The 21,231-nt window shown below is 38.8% G+C and overlaps 1 protein-coding gene across 2 annotated transcripts; it reads left to right on the forward strand.

The window, feature by feature from the left end:
* Positions 1 to 2,031: 2,031 nt before the first annotated feature.
* Positions 2,032 to 20,107, forward strand: rmnd5b (required for meiotic nuclear division 5 homolog B). 2 transcript variants are annotated; one of them, XM_034181476.1, is made up of 10 exons: positions 2,032 to 2,116; positions 9,783 to 9,957; positions 10,122 to 10,264; positions 10,342 to 10,479; positions 12,041 to 12,141; positions 13,736 to 13,902; positions 14,736 to 14,901; positions 16,556 to 16,658; positions 16,750 to 16,904; positions 18,327 to 20,107. In XM_034181476.1, the coding sequence occupies exons 2-10, from the start codon at positions 9,819 to 9,821 to the stop codon at positions 18,388 to 18,390; spliced, it is 1,176 nt and encodes a 391-aa protein (XP_034037367.1). In that variant the 5' UTR covers positions 2,032 to 2,116; positions 9,783 to 9,818; the 3' UTR covers positions 18,391 to 20,107. The 2 variants fall into 2 exon arrangements, with proteins under 2 accessions (XP_034037367.1, XP_034037368.1); XM_034181477.1 differs by having other exon boundaries at positions 2,054 to 2,116; positions 9,771 to 9,957.
* The last annotated feature ends 1,124 nt before the right edge of the window (positions 20,108 to 21,231 follow it).

The raw sequence follows: 21,231 nt of genomic DNA on the forward strand, positions 1-21,231 counted from the left end.
TATGGCTGCACCCTGACATCGGGGTGAATGTGAGGCATAATTGTAAAGCGCTTTGAGCGTCTGATGCAGATAGATAAGTGCTATATAAATGCAGTCCATTTATCATCCTGCACTATCATTCCAGAGAAGGATTTTGTAAAAAGATGTGGAATTTCAGCTGCAGTTTGCCAGAAGGCACATGGCCCAAGATTTGATCTACAACCCCTGGCAAAAATTATGGAATCACCGGCCTCAGAGGATGTTCATTCAGTTGTTTAATTTTGTAGAAAAAAAGCAGATCACAGACATGACACAAAACTAAAGTCATTTCAAATGGCAACTTTCTGGCTTTAAGAAACACTATAAGAAATCAAGAAAAAAAGATTGTGGCAGTCAGTAACGGTTACTTTTTCAGACCAAGCAGAGGAAAAAAATATGGAATCACTCAATTCTGAGGAAAAAATTATGGAATCACCCTGTAAATTTTCATCCCCAAAACTAACACCTGCATCATATCAGATCTGCTCGTTAGTCTGCATCTAAAAAGGAGTGAACACACCTTGGAGAGCTGTTGCACCAAGTGGACTGACATGAATCATGGCTCCAACACGAGAGATGTCAATGGAAACAAAGGAGAGGATTATCAAACTCTTAAAAGAGAGTAAATCATCACGCAATGTTGTAAAAGATGTTGGTTGTTCACAGTCAGCTGTGTCTAAACTCTGGACCAAATACAAACAACATGGGAAGGTTGTTAAAGGCAAACATACTGGTAGACCAAGGAAGACATCAAAGCGTCAAGACAGAAAACTTAAAGCAACATGTTTCAAAAATCGAAAAATGTACAACAAAACAAATGAGGAATGAATGGGAGGAAACTGGAGTCAACGTCTGTGACCGAACTGTAAGAAACCGCCTAAAGGAAATGGGATTTACATACAGAAAAGCTAAACGAAAGGCATCATTAACACCTAAACAGAAAAAAACAAGGTTACAATGGGCTAAGGAAAAGCAATTGTGGACTGTGGATGACTGGATGAAAGTCATATTCAGTGATGAATCTCGAATCTGCATTGGGCGAGGTGATGATGCTGGAACTTTTGTTTGGTGCCGTTCCAATGAGATTTATAAAGATGACTGCCTGAAGAGAACATGTAAATTTCCACAGTCATTGATGATATGGGGCTGCATGTCAGGTAAAGGCACTGGGGAGATGGCTGTCATTACATCATCAATAAATGCACAAGTTTATGTTGATATTTTGGACAATTGAAAGGATGTTTGGGGATGAAGAAATCATTTTTCAAGATGATAATGCATCTTGCCATAGAGCAAAAACTGCAAAAACATTCCTTGCAAAAAGACACATAGGGTCAATGTCATGGCATAGGGTCAATGTCAACGAGCAGATCTGATTTGATGCAGGTGTTTATTTGGGGGATGAAAATTTACAGGGTGATTCCATAATTTTTTCCTCAGAATTGAGTGATTCCATATTTTTTTCCTCTGCTTGGTCTAAAAAAGTAACTGTTACTGACTGCCACAATCTTTTTTTCTTGATTTCTTATAGTGTTTCTTAAAGCCAGAAAGTTGCCATTTGAAATGACTTTAGTTTTGTGTCATGTCTGTGATCTGCTTTTTTTCTACAAAATTAAACAACTGAATGAACATCCTCTGAGGCCGGTGATTCCATAATTTTTTTGCCAGGGGTTGTATTTTCTTGCATGAAAAACCTTCCAATGTTCCTCCAGACTAGAATGTGCTTTTTTTTTTCCCCTGGTGGCAACCAATGTGTGGCACATCCTAATAAGGAACCACCAAATGTATGAATTTAAAAATGACATCATAAAGCCACAACCAGATTTTAAATCCTTTTTAAAGCCCATTTATAGTCTTTATATGAGCTATATTGGATTTCACGTTGGGAATCTTAGATGTATTAAATAATACACAACTAACACAGGTTTCGCATTTAGATGAGATAAATTATTCAAGCAAATAATAAGGTGGAACAAAAAGACTTTTGTTGTGAAATGTGTGAAAAAGTAAAATGCGACAGACAGATCCGCATTACGGCTGCTGCTGTTGTCATAACAAGCAGTTGGCTAACGCTAATGTTTGCTAACTAGCAAGACAGGTGAGTGGCGTTTATACACACGGAGATATACGGTTTGGGTGTTGGGGATAAAACCTAAAACGTATAATAATAAGCTGGTTGCTTTTTCTCTAGAAAAAAAATGAGTCGAGTCTTTCGGCAATTGGCTGAAAATAACTAGCGAAATAAGCTAGCGCTAGCTATGACGAGCTTTTTGTAGCTAAACGACGTTTGTTTATTTTAGTTGTATGACCTGTTAATCTCTAAATTACTGTGCTGAATCGAAACATACGTTTAGGTTGTTTTCGTACGTTTAATATTTCATCTCTACAATTCCACAAGTGAAGTCACTTCGTTAAATTTCAGTAGCATATCGAACAACTACCGTTATGCTGGCTAGTTAGCTTTCAATGGACTTTTCTCTGTGCGGTTTACAAACAGTAAAGTATCAGCTGTTTCAGGTTATTCTAATAAGTATTTAAGGATTTCTGTATAAATGTGTACGAAACGCACAACCACAAGTACTTGTCCTTTATAATTGAGTGGTTAGTATTGATTAGTAAACACCAGGCCGCAGAGGACACTGGATTTGTTGTCAGGCCTGCTCAGTTCTTTACACGATTTCATCAGGACAAACTTTTGAGCAGAGCTTAACCATTAATCTTTTTTGTTTGTTTGTTTTAGTTGTCGTGTTAATTAACTTAATAAACTCGTTGTAAATGGTGATTAAAATAAATGGTGATTAAAATAGAGAGAGAAATTTGGTCGAAAATACATCTGTCCTTGCCCTGGTTTGAAATGTGTGCAGAACTTGATTGATTGATTGAGTTTAGTGTGTAAAATGTATAAACACAGAAAGGTGACTATATCAGTGATGCATGGATGACACAATAAAACATAAATGCGTATTTCCATTGTGGTCCTTAGGAGGCTAACACTTCACAACATTGAGGAGCTTGATGTAGATTGCAAGTAGGACACTAGAATGTCATTAATGTAAGTCCCTTCGGCTGCTCCCTTGTTTGCACTCGGGGTTGCCACAGCAAATCAAGGTGGATCTGCATGTTGAATTGTCACAAGTTTTACCCATCCTGACGCAACTCCACATTACATGGAGAAATGTGGCAGGGGTGGGATTTGAACTGGGACCCTTCCACACTGAAACCAAGTGCATTAACCACTTGGCCACCACCATCAATTAATGTAAGTAGCAATAAATGTATAATTAGTTTATTGACTTGGTTGCGGCCACGTCACTGCCAGTTTACTTCTGCGTCAGCTCCATCGCTGGTGTGAAAATGCGTGGCTGTCGACGTATTTCACCAGAGAGATACAGTACATATTTGGGAGTGGTTGCTGTTGAATTCCAGATTTAAGTAATTATTTGTTTGAATTTAGTTATATTTCTGTTGTTGAGACCTCAGTGCGGTCTTCAACTATTCAGAGGGTTTGGATAATATCATCTGGGAGCGATATAAAAACCAAATTAGCAGCAGCAGGACTGGCATCTTGTCCGTACTAACTTGAAGCTGGATGATGGAAAAAGGATCCTACACAATCGCCAGATGTTCAGTATCCTGATATATATTCCTACCTCGTAAACACACCAGATATTTATGTAGTTTATGTCATTTATGTTATGTGTGCATTGTGAAATGCTGGTCTGCCCCAGGAGGGGTCATGCTGCTGATTCTTTTCCCCCAAAGTAACGCATGATACTGATTGATGTGATTGCATAATCCTCTTGCTGTATCGTGATGGATTTTAATTTTCTTTCTCACCTTTTGGTACAACCCACAGCCTTGCATTGGTGAGCCCCCCCCCCCAATAAAAACGAAAGAATTAAAACAGTGGTGAAAATGAAAAAACTCTCATCAACTTCTGCTACTGATTGTTTACACTCCAGCCGATATATGTATAGTTTACACTGGGATGCCAATAAAATAAATACAAATGGAACTTGTACAGTATAAAGCACTTGCACAAATTTGATGCCCGCACTGGCACAACTAATTAAACACGCCGTAAACTGTTGTGAACTGTGTGCGGTTGCTTTTTTATCAGTTAGAATTTTGCTGTTGTTCTCCATATTTTGCAGTAGAGATGCAGTGATTCATCATTTATTGAGTATAAAATTTATTGATTACTATATTGATAATTGATTCATAATTTTGAGCGTTTTTTTAAAAATAGCCAAGGTATTTTAAATCAGGTTAATTATTATCATGTGTTTTTAAATTATATTGTTTTTTAATGACTAGATTTAATGTAAGTTTTAGTTTAAGTTGTTTTAAATTAAGTGTGTGTATATGTACAATCCCTGGCAAAAATTATGGAATCACCGGCCTCTGAGGATGTTCATTCAGTTGTTTAATTTTGTAGAAAAAAAGCAGATCACAGACATGACACAAAACTAAAGAAATCAAGAAAAAAGATTGTGGCAGTCAGTAACGGTTACTTTTTTAGACCAAGCAGAGGGAAAAAAATATGGACTCACTCAATTCTGAGGAATATATTATGGAATCACCCTGTAAATTTTCATCCCCAAAACTAACACCTGCATCAAATCAGATCTGCTCGTTAGTCTGCATCTAAAAAGGAGTGATCACACCTTGGAGAGCTGTTGCACCAAGTGGACCGACATGAATCATGGCTCCAACACGAGAGATGTCAATGGAAACAAAGGAGAGGATTATCACCCTCTTAAAAGAGGGTAAATCATCATGCAATGTTACAAAAGATGTTGGTTGTTCACAGTCAGCTGTGTCTAAACTCTGGACCAAATACAAACAACATGGGAAGGTTGTTAAAGGCAAACATACTGGTAGACCAAGGAAGACATCAAAACGTCAAGACAGAAAACTTAAAGCAATATGTTTCAAAAATCGAAAATGCACAACAAAACAAATGAGGAACGAATGGGAGGAAACTGGAGTCAACGTCTGTGACCGAAGTGTAAGAAACCGCCTAAAGGAAATGGGATTTACATACAGAAAAGCTAAACGAAAGCCATCATTAACACCTAAACAGAAAAAAACAAGGTTACAATGGGCTAAGGAAAAGCAATTGTGGACTGTGGATGACTGGATGAAAGTCATATTCAGTGATGAATCTCGAATCTGCATTGGGCAAGGTGATGATGATAGAACTTTTGTTTGGTGCCGTTCCAATGAGATTTATAAAGATGACTGCCTGAAGAGAACATGTAAATTTCCACAGTCATTGATGATATGGGGCTGCATGTCAGGTAAAGGCACTGGGGAGATGGCTGTCATTAGATCATTAATAAATGCACAAGTCTACGTTGATATTTAGGACACTTTTCTTATCCCATCAATTGAAAGGATGTTTGGGGATGATGAAATCATTTTTTAAGATGATAATGCATCTTGCCATAGAGCAAAAACTGTGAAAACATTCCTTGCAAAAAGACACATAGGGTCAATGTCATGGCCTGCAAATAGTCCGGATCTTAATCCAATTGAAAATCTTTGGTGGAAGTTGAAGAAAATAGTCCATGAAAAGGCTCCAACCTGCAAAGCTGATCTGGCAACAGCAATCGGAGAAAGTTGGAGCCAGATTGATGAAGAGTACTGTTTGTCACTCATTAAGTCCATGCCTCAGAGACTGCAAGCTGTTATAAAAGCCAGAGGTGGTGCAACAAAATACTAGTGATGTGTTGGAGCTTTCCTTTGTTTTTCATGATTCCATAATTTTTTCCTCAGAATTGAGTGATTCCGTATTTTTTTCCCTCTGCTTGGTCTAAAAAAATAACCGTTACTGACTGCCACAATTTTTTTTCCTGATTTCTTATAGTGTTTTTTAAAGCCAAAAAGTTGCCATTTGAAATGACTTTAGTTTTGTGTCATGTCTGTGATCTGCTTTTTTTCTACAAAATTAAACAACTGAATGAACATCCTCCGAGGCCGGTGATTCCATAATATTTGCCAGGGGTTGTATATATGTGTGTGTGTGTGTATATATATATATATATATATATATATATATAAACTGTTGGCTGCACAGTATTTGCCCTTTGGGGACATAATAAACCACTGAAGTTGAAAATTTTCAATTTCAGCTTCTTAAATGTGAATATTTTCTTTTTTGTATTATTTATTTTACGAGTTCCTTTACTTCTCTGGGAGTAAACTGAAATTCTAGTGCCCGTGGACAAAACAAGACAGTGGAAGAGCTCATCTTGGGCTCTGGAAAATATTTATCAAAATTTTTCACCATTTTATAGGCCTATTTAGTCATCCAATGAATAATTGACTTATTCATTGGTTATGAAGATAAGTTATTTTCAGTCGTATTGCGCATATTTATCACTTACTGAGGCATTGCTGGGCTGGTAGCATAGATTTACATTTACTCTACCTGGCTATACTTGTCCACTGTAGCGGGCAACTATCCCAATACTTGCTGTGCATATACTGATGACATCATAGCACGCGCAGCCCAAGAACTGTCCGCAAAAGAAAAGATGAAAAGGCGAGAAGTGTGTTGGTCCCCAATATGGATATTACAGATAATTTTCTCATGGATGGTACCACAATGAACAGCAGCCAAAGCAGCCAGCTTGATGAGGACGCCCTGGCGAATTTGGAGAGCAGCACGTGCCAGCCAACACAACAAAAATTAAAGTGAGCCAACTTTTTATGTACAGGTTTGCTGAGTGTCGTGCGTTTTGAAATGACATTAAATATTGTTAATGTGATTCCACGTGTATCTCAGTAAGTGATAATAATGCAAATAACATGCAGTTATCGTGCGGTTTGCATTTTCTGAGTACTTCCGTCCATGCCCAGTCGCCCGCAATGACAGATATTCACCCTGACTCTAAAAATGCATACCGCCCTCCAAAAGCATGCTATTGTATTAGTAGTAAAGGATTATTAACCAAGCGAGAGGTCTATACGGAGAAATATCAGACCGATTGTCATGGAAACTGGTTTGATATGGGAAAATATCAGACCAGTAATCAGCCAATCAAAGCCTGCGTAGCATCGCAGCCATATAAAAATAAAGTATATTAAAGGACATAACCCAACCTTTTCTGATTAAGGACCCCCCCCCCCCAACTTAAAAAAAACCAACAAAAAAAAAAACTGCTTACTAAAACCTGAGGGGATAATAAACGAATAATGACTTTATTGATAGTTCACTCAAATGAATTACCTTTGAAGTTGAAATTGTTTTGTTGTGTAGCACTGCTTATAAAATATTTGATATTTAGAAGGTTTAACTTGTTTATCCAGCATGTTTTGTTAATGACATTTCTTGGTAACGCATGTCATTGTTTTGGATATGTTTTGAGTATGTATGCCATTCTTTTTGTGAATGCAAAGTGGATGATTCATATAATAAACTATTGTTAAACCTGGATGATCCATCAGTTTATTGATGGGGGTTGCCAAGGAATCAAGTAATAACCATGGCAACATGTAAAAGTGTCTGTACAAGTGCGTTGGTTTTCCCTTCTGCATCAGAAAGATAAAACTGAGTAAACAAGCATTGTTGTGCATTGGTTATGTGATAAGATAAGATAAGATAAAACTTTATTGTCCGTAAAACGGAAAATCAACTTACATAAACTGCCGAAGCCACAAGACGTGAAAAACACATCAAACAATAAAAACCATGCACAAACACGGGGCAGTAAAAGCAGGCATGCACGTCGCCAGCAGAGCAGCGCCGCCATAGAAGCATGATTGTAATGTTAAAGCCATACCATGTTTATCATCAAATCTGCTGCAGCATTGCAGTGCAAATCATTGTGCTCATCAGTTTCTAGATTTCTAGTTTTACAGCATACTGTTGAAGGACCAGTTGTAGCCTCAAAAAATGTTAATTTTAGAGCAATCTAACACCTGTAAGTAAGATTAAGTCCACACTTTACCATGATTTATTTTTTCCTCTTTAGTCTTTTGAGCTACAGGTTTAGAAATGATGCACTTGAGCTTGAGTTGTTCCAAAAGCAGATGTTTTGGCATGAATAATACACTTTGAAAACCTCACAAACAATAGAGTATCTCTCTCTCTCTCTCTCTCTGGTCAGATTGCACATGAAGCAAGAATCGTATGCAATACAAGTAAAATATGCAATACAAGTACGTAAAATCGGAGGCGCATATATATATATATATATATATATATATATATATAAACAAATTATTAACCTCACTTGCTCGGTCTGTACGGGAATATCAGACATCTGTATTTTTCGCATAGACCTCGCTATTGCTCGGTCCGTACTTACACCTCAGTCTAATATTTCCCCGTACAGACCAAGCTGTCGGTTAATAAATCCTTTATTATTTACAGGTATTATACCAAAGGGGCTAATTACCTATGCAACACATCAGCTTGGCTTTAATATGTTTAATTAATTTATATCAAGTTGAAGAGATTTGGTTTGAGTTTGAGTTTAACAAAGATCATTTTAGAAACTTTTATATTGAGAAGCCTGATTTATTTTGTGTATTTGAAATGGCCTAAACAACAAATTAAAATATGTGAAATAGCAAGGGGCCCAGTAGTTTTAGAGGGCACTGTACATATTTAAATATTTTCCTCATTGGCATCAGTCTCCTGTGCATTTGGGTTGTTAGTGGTCAGATGATATCCCATTTCCACTGAGTTGTTTTGCACTTAGCAGAAGCATTTTCCCCGCTTGCAGGCAAATATGTTACATTTGAGCAAAGTTTGAGGGTCTGAAAGCCTGACATCATGTTTCCTCACTTGAGCAACTATGCTGCATCTCCTCACTGAGAGAGTGACTGTGAGAGACACAGAGAGAGCGCACTGTTTATTGTTCACGACTTAGAGCTGCGCTTAATGTGTCTGTTCTTTCTCTGTTAGGGCTGGACTTTTGACCAATCAGAATGCCATAATAAACCATCAGACAGCCACAGGAAAAATAAATGATATTCTGAAAACAAAAGGGCAAATAAACATGCAAGCAGGGAGAAAGATCTTTGCCTGATTGCCGCTCAAAGTTTTGAACACGCACAAAACTTTCTGATGGACTTGTTGGACACCGGCTGATGAGTGCATTTTACAGTTGGGAAAAGGACGTTTGCTGGATAAAAACGAACACGAACGTACAGAATCAGTTCCTCATATGTTTCATTGATCCGTCACAGTGTGACTGGGGCTTTGCACTACTGCTTTCAAATCTTTATTTGCACTTAGTGATAATAGTGAGGGAAGCCACCGAGACACCTGTGACAACTCTGAAGGAATTTTAGGGTTCTGTGGCTATGCTGGGCAAAACTATGCATAGTGCAGCTTGCCTGTTGCACCATGTCTCACAGACATTTGCTACCTTTTCACAGATGAGTGACCACATAGATGAGCAAATGTGTGCTTGATACACAGTGTAGCATTATTTTGTCTTGCTGTAATTTTGCTTTTAAAATGTGACATCTTGTAAGAGCAATTTGGAGATTTCAAGTGGCATAATTAAGGTATATGTTTTGTAAGATACTTTAGGTAGTTAGTGACTGACATTTCTAAAAGGGTCAACCGATCGCTTCAATATGTCCACAAATGCAGACTTGTGTTAATATTGAATTGATCAGTGTTATTTAGAATAGACGGGTTTGCTAAAGATTCAGGCTACATTGTTATCACTGCTATGGAAAATAAATTCATTAGCTTTCAGTTGTGTGTGTTCTTTTTTTAAATTCAGGTGTTGGCGTTGGTGTTGGTGTTGCGTGTGAGTGTTCCAGTCTGTACCATGGAACAGTGTGCTTGTGTGGAGCGGGAGCTGGAGAAGGTGCTCCATCGTTTTGTGATGTATGGCCACCAGTCCGAGGAGAGGCTCGATGAGCTCCTGCGTAGTGTCTGTGAGATTCGAGGACAACTTGTAGCATTTGGTAAAGAATTTTACCCTCATATGTTTTATTGAATGCATTTTCTAACATTCTACTATAAATCTTTCATCAGAAATTTAGATTTAAGGTCAGTCTGTGAGTTGTAATTGTTTAACTGCACCTATAGATATGAATATTAAAATGGTTTTCTTCTGCCTCTCCTGCAGGAGTTCAAGATGCAGACTTGTCAGTCTTATCTCAGGCTATGTCACAGTGTTGTAAGAATATTAAAGAGACTGTTCAGATGTTAGCCTCCCGGCACAAGGACATCCATGGCAGTGTGTCAAAAGTGGGCAAAGCCATTGATAGGGTAAGTAAAGACTGAAAATGTCTGTGACAGTTTACATTTGATATATTCATGCTTCATTTCTGATGCTTCTGGGGCAGAATTTTGATGCAGAAATCAGTGCTGTGGTGGCGGAGACCGTGTGGGACACCCCGGAGAGACAGAAATACTTGAGTGAAACCATTGTGGAGCATCTGTACAGACAAGGGATGCTCAGTGTAGCAGAGGATTTGTGTCAGGTAAATAATGTTTTAGAAACTCCTTGGGCAGCACTCATGTCTATTAGGGTAATTGTCTCCAGGGTTCTCTTCGACCTCTGACCAGGGCTGTGAAAACTTTGCGAAATTTCAAGGATTTCATCATGGGGTGGAGTGGTGGGGAGGGGGGGGGTGTTAGTGTTTAACTTTAATTGTGATCATCACTGAGTTTTTAAAATGTCTGTTGAAAAGTGTTCTTTTTTTTACAACATTGTGCAAGATAAGTCCGCGGTGGTCCACGGACACTGATTTGTGTGTTACAGATACAAATTAGTGTTCTCTGATCCGCAGAGTTTTGAGGAGAAAAAAGCCTGGCTGTTGCGACAGTTGTCATAAAGCAGGACTGGTTGGTTGCTGCGGCGATGCTGTGTGGCTCCTGCGCGACACTTAAGTTAAACATAGCATGTGGACATCGCAAACCTTTAGAGCTCTAAAGTTTTTAAAAGAAGACTTGTGCAGCATGTCTCTGTCACGGACCAACGTTGGACAGAGAGAAGATGGCGAGAAAGACTGTTTGAAAAAGTCTGATAAGGACAAGATTCCGTGGAATTGTCGCTGGCTTTATCAACACACCTGAAAGAAATGGGAAAAGTGAACTGTGTCATCAGGAAACACGGTAAGAATTTTTCTCTCTCTGGAAAATAAACGTTGTACTGTTCAAACAAGATTATGTGACTTTTTTCAGTAATCTAGACTTTCTTTCATTGGAAAAAAGACTGTGGCTTTGAATGGATTTACATGAATTTACACAAGAATATAAATGAGTTTTTATTAATATAGACTTTTTCATGGGAAAAAAGACTGTGGCTTTGACTGGATTTACAGGAATTTATGTTGCTTTTTTTACTATAATGTATGTTATTGATATTTACCATGATTGTCAAAATATTCTACAAGCTTTAGCTGTGGTTTTTGAAATGCTTTAACAGTCTTTTCAGTCTTCATGAATTTCATGTAGTTTAATAGTTCTGAGTTAATGCATAATTTGGTTTACAGTTAAAAAGAAAATCATTCCAGGTCCTACTTCCACATCATATTCTGTTATTTCAACATTATCATTGACTGTTCAAATGAAAGGTTGAATACAGGGTCATTTAATTTAGAGATTTACACTAATTTTACACAGATTGCACTAATTTAGAGATTTTTTTTTGCTCCAGGAGATGCTGAAAAAGTATCATTAGATAAAAAATTAATTTGGTTTCTGGGATTCCACGGGGCCCGAGACACCCACTCCTGGGGGCCTATGCCCCCAAACCCCCTGCAAATTTTCCTCATATTTTACAATTTTCATTTCACAGCCCTACCTGTGACCTCATCAGCTAATTTTATCACTGAGTTTCTCCCTTCTATGTGCGGGAGTGCTAATCAGTAAAATAAGCTGGTTGGTCAGGTGTTTGGTTGGGATAAAAAACATGCAGGTTGTTAGTGTTGGCTGGCATTCCCTGTTTAAGCCTGTAACCTGAGATACTGTGCTTTGCATTTGACTTGAAGCACCTTCTGTAGCTTTTCAATCTGGTATAATTACTGTTTTTGTCTTTAGGAGTCTGGAGTTGTTATTGATATGAGCATGAAGCAGCCTTTCTTGGAGTTGAATAGGATCCTTGAAGCTCTGAGGATGCAAGACCTCAGGCCGGCACTAGAGTATGTTTGTTTATATTTGTAACTTTTTTGTAGTTGTTTTCCCTCCTTCATACTGAAGAGAATAGACAGGTTTGCTAATTACATATGCCCAATTAAAAAGCAAATTGGGCTGTTGAACTACTGTTATTTAAAATGATGTGCCTTAAAACATACACAAATGTTTGGTCAGTATAACATGCGTATTTTTCTGCTCATTTACACTTAATTCAGGCCTGCTAATTATTGTACATTTTGTGTAACTAGAGAACGTTTGACTGCAAATATACTGGACAACCCTCCGTGATGTCACATATAGGTTTTTCTGAAGAGCGCTTGTAAAGCTCTGGATGTCGGCATATTAGCAGTGGTTACTTTGCCTAAATGGTGGCCAACCCATAAATGGGTAAAGAGGTGGAGCATGAGCAAGTCTGTGCACGACCTAGGTGGGATGAATGAAACCTGAACATATCCCCATCTCGATTACCAAACAAGCTAAAGCTAACAGGCTTTCCTTGGTTCAGGTGTTTTATTAATGCATATTTTTTATGGCTAGGATGGCCGTTTCCATATGGGTATTACAAATCATGACTGGCTTATTGCCTCAGTCACACTGGAGCCAATGTCACAAAGCTACTGATACCTGCTAACGGTGCAGCTGGTGCTAACATACAGATTAAATAACACAAACATTTCACTTGCTGGAAATTCTCAAGCATAGACTTCTTAGATAGTTCATTAGCACATTTAACTTCACAGCAAGCCATATTATCTCATATGTCATAAAATGTTTCAAAAGGACAGACACGGTCAACCCACAACAACTAGCAGCCAGTGCATAGCGGTTCACAAAACCCATCATTCAAAGTGATTCATAACTTGAAGGATTAAAATATCTTAAACTGATGAGGTATGAAAAAAATCACCCCATACAGTTATCATTAATGTACAAACTAACTATAGACCAAAACTGGTTATTGGAGACTTTCAGCTAGCTAAAGGTAACTTACATGATGACTTGGGGAAGTGTATATTTAATAAAAATTGTCTTTCCAGGGAAGATTTTGCAACATTGCTTTAACCATTAAAAATGTTCTGTGTTAGTGTAAATATTTTTGACAAATTTGTCCCTCACTCGTTAACAATGTCTCCCCCCTTGTGTTATGTTACTCTATAATGTTGGTCTTAAATTTCATTCAGGCTGGCATAAAAAAAATCTTATATCTATTTCACCCGAAGCTGTAAGAAATCTTTGTGCTTTTTAACAATGATGTCTCATTTTCACCAATTTTCAAACGCTCTCACTGGTCTTGGTGTGGTGCTACACAAATGCACAACAGGAGCTACTTGGGGATTAGGGTCCTTGCTCAACGGACCTTAGTGATTTTCTGGTTTGTCGGGTAATCAAACACAGATCCTTTGGTTTTGAGCCCACATCTTTAACCTCTAGATAATCACTTCCTACACGTATGTTTGTGAAATTAGTTTGTCTTAAATCTTTTGTTCATGCGGTAGTGTTTGTTTTTGAACTTGTCATGATGACAAAGAACCTTCTTACTTACAAAACTGTGAAACTGTGCAGCTGATAGGACAATTTCTTTTTCCTCTCCCTTCATAGATGGGCTGTGACGAATCGGCAGCGTCTTCTGGACTTGAACAGCAGTTTAGAATTCAAGTTGCACCGCTTATATTTCATCAGCCTGCTAAGTGGAGGAATCAGCAACCAGATGGAGGCACTGCAGTACGCCAGGCACTTCCAGCCATTTGCAGCTCAGCACCAGAGAGGTACGCAGCATAAGCAACAGAGAGGCCTGGGCCCTTATCATGTTTTTTCTATGGTCAGATACAAAGTACAAATTGTAATTATTCAGTCCTGGCATTCACAGAATAGCAACACTTTTCATAAAGTCATTTTATGTGCATTTCTTCCTCCATGTCAGAAAACTGCTTCTTACCTGCTTCTTTCTTGGTCCAAAATCTTAGCAGTGCAGTGACTTTGCAGGTTAACTCAAAACAAATGGTGTCTTTCATCAAAGCTGCACCTTTATTAAATCAGCTTCTGTTATTCAAGGAACTTTTAACTCTTGACAAGTCTGGAGAAGTCCTTCTTACAATATAGTAAAGAAGATGTATATGAAAATATGATGCCACCCAGCTCTAAATGATGGTGGTTTCTAGATAGATCCAAGCGTTCATTGCTTACCCTGTTCCTCCGTCTGCCATTGGGTCTTGTAAGTGCAACTCCTCCAAAACTGTTGTCAGTGAATCTTCACACATCGGAAGATGTGTCCATATGAAGATGTGGATGAAGGAGAATAATTCTGTTTAGACATCTTCAAAGTGAGATAGACTTTTTTTTTATATGCATTTCTTAATTGCATGTACAAACATTGACCACTTTATTAATTCTGGTATTTAATAAAACATTTACTTCTACCAGTATATGAGACATGCAAGCATCTACTATGGTGCAGTGGTGGCTGAGTATCATTTCTGAACTAGCACACAGATCTCTAGTCTCACCTGGTCTGTACTAAACTTGCACCTACACTTTATAATGTTCATGTATTGCTGTTTTTATTTAAAAATTAATCTAGAACTGTGCTGTGTTCCTGTAGATATCCAGATCCTGATGGGCAGTCTGGTTTACCTGCGTCACGGCATTGAGAATTCTCCTTACCGCAGTCTGCTGGAGACAAATCAGTGGGCTGAGATTTGCAACATCTTCACCAGGGATGCCTGTGCTTTACTGGGCCTCTCTGTAGAGTCTCCACTCAGTGTCAGGTGAGAAGACCATGAATGTCAGGCTAGATAGACTACTACTGTGATTGCTCGTAAAAACAAAATTCTGTCAGTTATCCTTAAAAACTTCAAAATTGAACCCCCCCCCCCCAAAAAAAAACAAAACAAAAAAAAAACACATGCATTTGAGGGCAGCACAGTGTTTTGCGCTGTTGCTTCACAGCCAGAAGGTCCCAGATTTGCTTCTGACCTTGTCCTTTGTGTGGGTTCTGTCCAGGTGCTTCGGCTTCCTCCCACTTGTAAAAACAAGCAAGTTAGGTGAATTAGAAACTTTAAATTGACCGTAGGTGTGAGTGAAATGATCTGTGTGTCGGCCCTGTGATAGGCAGGAGCTCTGTCCAGGGTGTATCCTGCCTCTTGCCCAATGGTTGCTGGGATGAGCTCTTAATGGAAACGGTGCATTTGCATGATGCAAACATGCAGTTACTGTTGTATTGTTAGCTCATAGAGTCAGTCCAGTCAAATTACAATATACAGTTGTGCTCAAAAGTTTACATACCCTGGCAGAATTTTTGCTTTTTTGGCCATGTTTAAGAGAGTATGAATGACAACACAAAACTTTTTTTTTTTCACTCATGGTTAGTGGTTGGGTGAAGCCATTTATTGTCAAACAACTGTGTTTCCTCTTTTTAAATCAAAATGACAAGAGAACTACCCAAATGAACCTGATCCAAAGTTTACATACCCCTGTTCTTAATACTGTGTATTGGCCCCTTTAACATCGACAGCTTGGAGTCTTTTGTGGTAGTTGCGGACGAGGCTCTCTGATGGTAAAGCTGCCACTGAATATGTTTCAGACTTTATTTACATCAATTACAAAGAAATACAAACAATATGGCACTTTATGGTAAATCTGCATGGAGTAGAGAGTTGTCAAAAACTGAGTGACGGAGAAGGAGAAGAGTGAGGAAAGCCACCAAGACACCCAGACAACCCAGGAGAAATTATGGGCTTACAGTAGTGTTTCTTTTCTACTTTTTTTTTTTTTTTACTAATAGCCCAATTTCATAGCCTTAAGAGTGTGCATATCATGAGTGCTTGGTCTTGTTGGATTTGTGAGAATCTACTGAATCTACTGGTACCTTGTTTCCCATGTAACAATAAGAAATATACTCAAAACCTGGATTAATCTTTTTAGTCACATAGCACTACTATTATTCTGAACACTACTGTATGTGGCTGTGATTGGAGAAATTGTGCACAGTGCAAGCTTTACCATTAGAGAGCCTCATCCAAAACTACCACAAACGACTCCAAGCTGTCACTGATGTTAAAGGGGCACATACACAGTATTAAGAACAGGGGTATGTAAACTTTTGATCAAGTTCATTTGGGTAGTTCTCTTGTCATTTTGATTTAAAAAGAGGAAACAGTTGTTTGACAATAAATGGCTTCACCCAACCACTAACCATGAGTAAAAAAAAGGTTTTGTGTTGTCATTCATACTCTCTTAAAAATGGCCAAAAAAGCAAAGATTCTGCCAGGGTATGTAAACTTTTGAGCACAACTGTATTAAGAGTCTAGTTATTTAATTTTATTAAATTTTTTTTTACTGGTGATGTGTGTAAAGAGCTTTCAGTTCAGGTTTTGTTGATGCTTGTGTGTTAGAGGGTTGAACTGTGTTGTTTGTTGACAGTTTTGCGTCGGGCTGCATGGCCTTGCCAGTGCTGATGAACATTAAGCAGGTGATAGAGCAGAGACAGTGCAGTGGTGTGTGGACACACAAGGACGAGCTGCCTGTGAGTTCAGTCACTCTGTTCACAAAAAGGCTTTTCATCTCCCTCAGTCGTTGTGCCATTCAGTTTATGTATGCCTCTTCTGTACATGTAGATTGAGATCGACCTTGGAAAGAAGTGCTGGTACCACTCTGTGTTCGCCTGCCCTATCCTCCGACAACAGACGTCAGAGAGCAACCCGCCCATGAAGCTCATCTGTGGACACGTAATCTCCAGAGATGCTCTCAACAAACTTACCAACGCTGGAAAGTAAGTAATCTCATCAGGCCATGTTTGTGGCATTTTTCTTGCTTATCTCACAAAAGAAAATAGATCTCCTAAAGTGCAGCGTTAAACATAAATACAGTATTCGTATATTGGAGTCTGTAACAGACTGGCGTCCTGTCCTGGGTGTACCCCGCCTCGCGCTCTATGCTGGGATAGGCTCCAGCCCCCCGCGACCCTTAATTGGACTAGGTGGTTGAAGATGTGTGTGTGTGTGTGTGTATTGGAGTGCTCAAGGCGTTCCGTGCATAATTCTGCCTGAAGAGGGGGTGGGCCAATGTATGAACATGGTCAATATTACATTTGTCAGAACACACATCAAAAAAAGAAAAAAGTCTGATTTCATCAGATAAAAAATAAATCAGTAAATAACTTGGCCGTTTGTGTCTAATTTTGTTGTGTACAATTTCTTTTTTCATTCATTAAATATGTTCCTTGTCAGCTGATGAGTGGTAAGTTGATCGGAAAGTTGGGTACAGAGAGAGAACTTTCCCAATTTTATTTTGTCCTGTACTTGTTCGTAGCTTGCCAGTGGACCTCCAGTTAACGTTAAGCTGCTTTCTCACGTTGGCAGCATAAAACCCACTTCCTGTTTTCTTGCACAAGTCTTTCAAAATAGGAGCACATTTCAGCATAAACTATAAGATGTAGAAGAGGCAAGAAAATCATTGTAAAAACACGTTATTTTTTGGTTTTTACTATGTGCTGGGTTCACAAAATTATTTAAGTTTGGGTGGGCGTTTAACCAATTTTCTTCACAATAAGGGGTGGGCTGATGCTTGGCCCTTGAGCACTCCCACTCGTGGATGCCACAGTAAACATTTCCTGACCATTTTGCTTTTGTGTGCCTTGACAAACATGATCTTTATTTTTCTTTGACATGCAGTGTTTCATAACTTCACTACAAAATGTGATTAACAGATTAGGTGTAATAAAGTTGGAGTGGCACCGCCAGCGTTTGGCAATTCCTTAAAAAAAAAAGATCTGCCACAAAAGTCACAGTCAACTGCCTGAGCAGCGGAATGTTGTAGCCAAAGTATTCTTGTATGCAAAATTTTATCTGGGTCAGTTCCGAAATTTAGTGGCTCTATTTTACCCTATTCCCATTGCTTTCACCAAGCTTGTGGTTCAGTGGATTTGAGGTAACCTACTTGGAACCACGTAGCAAGATGCAGGCCAGAATGACATTTTTGGTTGACCTTTTTATTTATGAAAAAGGTGGGGGTGGGGAGTGTACAGGGAAAGAAATTCTTTTTTGGTATATGCTTTAGAGTTTTACCATTAGGGGTGAACAGTGAATGATGTTTTTGATTAATCTATTTAAAGATGTAACACAATGTTGTTTTGGGTAATTACAAATAACTTTGACACATCCTCTTGCTCCTTACGCTACCCTCTCATTCTCAGGTTGAAATGTCCATACTGCCCCATGGAACAGAACCCGTCACATGCCAAGCAGATCTACTTTTGATAGCTTCCCGTCTCCTCATGCATAAAGATCCATTTCCCTGGAGTTCCAGTATTTCCAGGACTGTTTGCTCCGGCCCCACCCCGCTGTCCGTGACCCTTGACCTGTTGTTATAGGCATTAAGGTTTTACTTCAGTGCTCCTCTGGACTGCTTTGGTCTCCCCAAGCCCACCTTTGACCTTCCACGTTTGTGCAGTGTACAGTCCAGTGGGGAGGGTCCCAGCTACAACCTGTAGTAGAGTAAAGTCGAAGAAGCACCTCTGTATGGGGATCATTTATTAAAACTTCTTTGCAAATGCCCGCAGAGTTATTAGCTTTTTATAATATGTACTCCTCTACAGTGTTTGTGTTCTCAGCTTTATTGGCCATTTGAGTTGGCTGCTTCTATTTTTTTTTTTTTTTTTCTTTTCCCAGTTTTTTCAGAAGCAGTTCAATGATTATGGGCGGGCATATGGTGTGGGAATACGGTGTGGCATAGTTTATGAATTTGAGATGGTGATAAACACCTGAGAGGGTATAAAAAAGTGTTGGTTTATTATTTGCTGGTGAAGGTTTGTTTTGATTTCTCCATGATGTAATAAAGGACACACTTAGCTTCAAAGTGACTTTTGGCTGATGTAAGCCTTTGATCACCAGTTCAATGAGCTCATTAAAACGTTAATGGTGGAACAGCCCCCCACCACCTTTTTTTTTAAGATGGAGTACACCAGCAAGGTTTTCTCATTATAGAAGTTTAAAGTTTGTCTTGTTCTGTATGTATTCAACAAATATGAAGAGAAAAAAAAAACACCTGACTGTGAATTGTGCTTTGTTTTTATTTTTCATCGAGTCAGCCTAAGTGGCTCATGTAAAATAGTAAACTGAACAAAACCACACGTAACCAACACTACTGTCAAAACTGCGTCACGTGGCCGCACGCCGCCCTGTAGCGCATGGTCTGAGCTCACACCCGTGTGATTTGTATTTGTATTGTGGTGCGTTCTGTCGCCGTGTGGTCTGGCTTGCAGTGATCTTGTGATTCCGCTATGGAGATGTCCTCTGATCATTGTGGCTGTCGCTCTTGCCTCCGCTGCAGGTTTGACATTTGTCAGAGATGGAGTCAGTAGAAATCCTTACATTTCCTCAGGGTCTGGCATTGACGTTAAACACCACACTTAACAGTTACTATAAGTGTAGATTGATACAAGAGATGTTGACACAAATAGTTGCACATATTGTAATGATCAGGACTGATAGTTCAGGTGTTCAGCTTTTGTATATATCTATACTATTCAGCTGGTGTCAGCACATTGTTGGGGGATGCCTGTGAGAAGGCATCCGGATGTACAATATACAGTATGTAGAAGCTTGATGCTAATAGTGCAAGTTCCTGGTGTCGTCTTGAAAATGTCACCTCAGCGGTGAGGCTAATTTGTTTAGCAAGCACTGCACCAGCATAGCTCACACTGATGATGCAATGTTACACTGAGTTGAAGATAAAACATTTAAGTTGAAATGGCTTATGAGTATAATTCCACTGACTTAAGTTTCCTTCCTTTGGTTGACAATCATATATATATATATTTTTTTGTACTGTTTTTCAGATAGACAATAGACTTCTGTCATTTTGTTGAATGTGCATTTTCTGCGTTTGGGTGTTATGCAACTTTTATTGTAAATATTTATTCCTAAAATGTTTCATATACTTGCATCTGAAGTTAAAATAAAAATTTATACTCAAGTCAGTTTTGAGGCTTGTGATGGCATTCAGAGGATTGCTTTGATATTGTCCTTTTCCACTAGGCGGTGGTATTGCATTAGTTATCTTGAGTGGTCTCTGTGAAGGAATTCAACAACCAGGAACTGCTTCAGTTTGCACAAAGAGCAGTGAGGGATGACAACCCATTTCACTAAAATCACTCACCATCTCCTGAGCTCTGGTCTTAGCCAGCTCCAGTTTATAGAAGGTTTCACTTTGTGAGTCAGACACAGCTCGTAACTTTAGATTATGACCTTGAATAAAAATAAATGAGCGTTACCTCAGTTTTCTCACCTTTTCCATCACCTTGACACTTTCAGAGAAATAAATAAATGGAACAAATCAAATGTTACAGTTTGATTCCTGCCAAGTCTGATTTGGCACCTGTTTAGATAGTTCATGGGTACTGAAGCGTGTATTTCTTGAAAACATCCATCTTGGCTGACATTTCATTGTGTGGTTGTAAGCAGGAGATAAGATGGATAAACCTCAACACGATGTGATCATGTTTGAGATTTAGACCCGCATGCAGCTGTACTTTATGTAGGGGCGCTTTCAGCTGGTGTATGAACAAAATAACTGTCTTCAACCAACTGTAGTGAAATAATTGTTAGCCCAGGACAAAATAATTTGATTTTGAGAAGCATCAGGTAAAAGCCAACTGTTGGACCAGTGCTTACATAGGAGATATTTAGAATGGGTATTCCAAAGAACGGGTTGAAGACACCTGTGGTTACTATAAAACACTAATATGGCATCATGCACAGCCTTTTGCACAGCCTTCTATCCTTTGACCCTGGGTGACCTTGAAATGTCAAACTAATTTTGAATGGCCATTTCGGGGACCTGGTTAAAGATAAGACAACGGTTACTGTGAAACATTCTTATTAAGGTTTTGATCACCAGACCTTGAAGAGACAAACCGAAGGTCATAATGGTTGAACTCAAACAGTGTGGAACCTGTAAGTGGCTCACTTCACTTCTGCAAAGAACTGATCAAACATCAAGGCCACACGGAAGCATTCAGTGTTATGATAGCCCTGAATCACAGAGAAATAATTTGCATGAATCGGTGTCGAACGTAAAGCAGAGGCGCTGCCCTCTCT

The sequence above is a fragment of the Thalassophryne amazonica genome, chromosome 11, assembly GCF_902500255.1.
Source record: "Thalassophryne amazonica chromosome 11, fThaAma1.1, whole genome shotgun sequence".
Lineage (NCBI taxonomy): Eukaryota > Metazoa > Chordata > Actinopteri > Batrachoidiformes > Batrachoididae > Thalassophryne > Thalassophryne amazonica.

Coding starts and splice junctions, on each gene's coding strand:
- rmnd5b (XM_034181476.1), top strand. CDS start 9,819: ATGGAACAGTGTGCTTGTGTGGAGCGGGAGCTGGAGAAGGTGCTCCAT. Junction 13,903..14,735: donor TGCAGCTCAGCACCAGAGAG/GTACGCAGCATA, acceptor GTGTTCCTGTAG/ATATCCAGATCCTGATGGGC. Junction 16,905..18,326: donor AAACTTACCAACGCTGGAAA/GTAAGTAATCTC, acceptor TCTCATTCTCAG/GTTGAAATGTCCATACTGCC.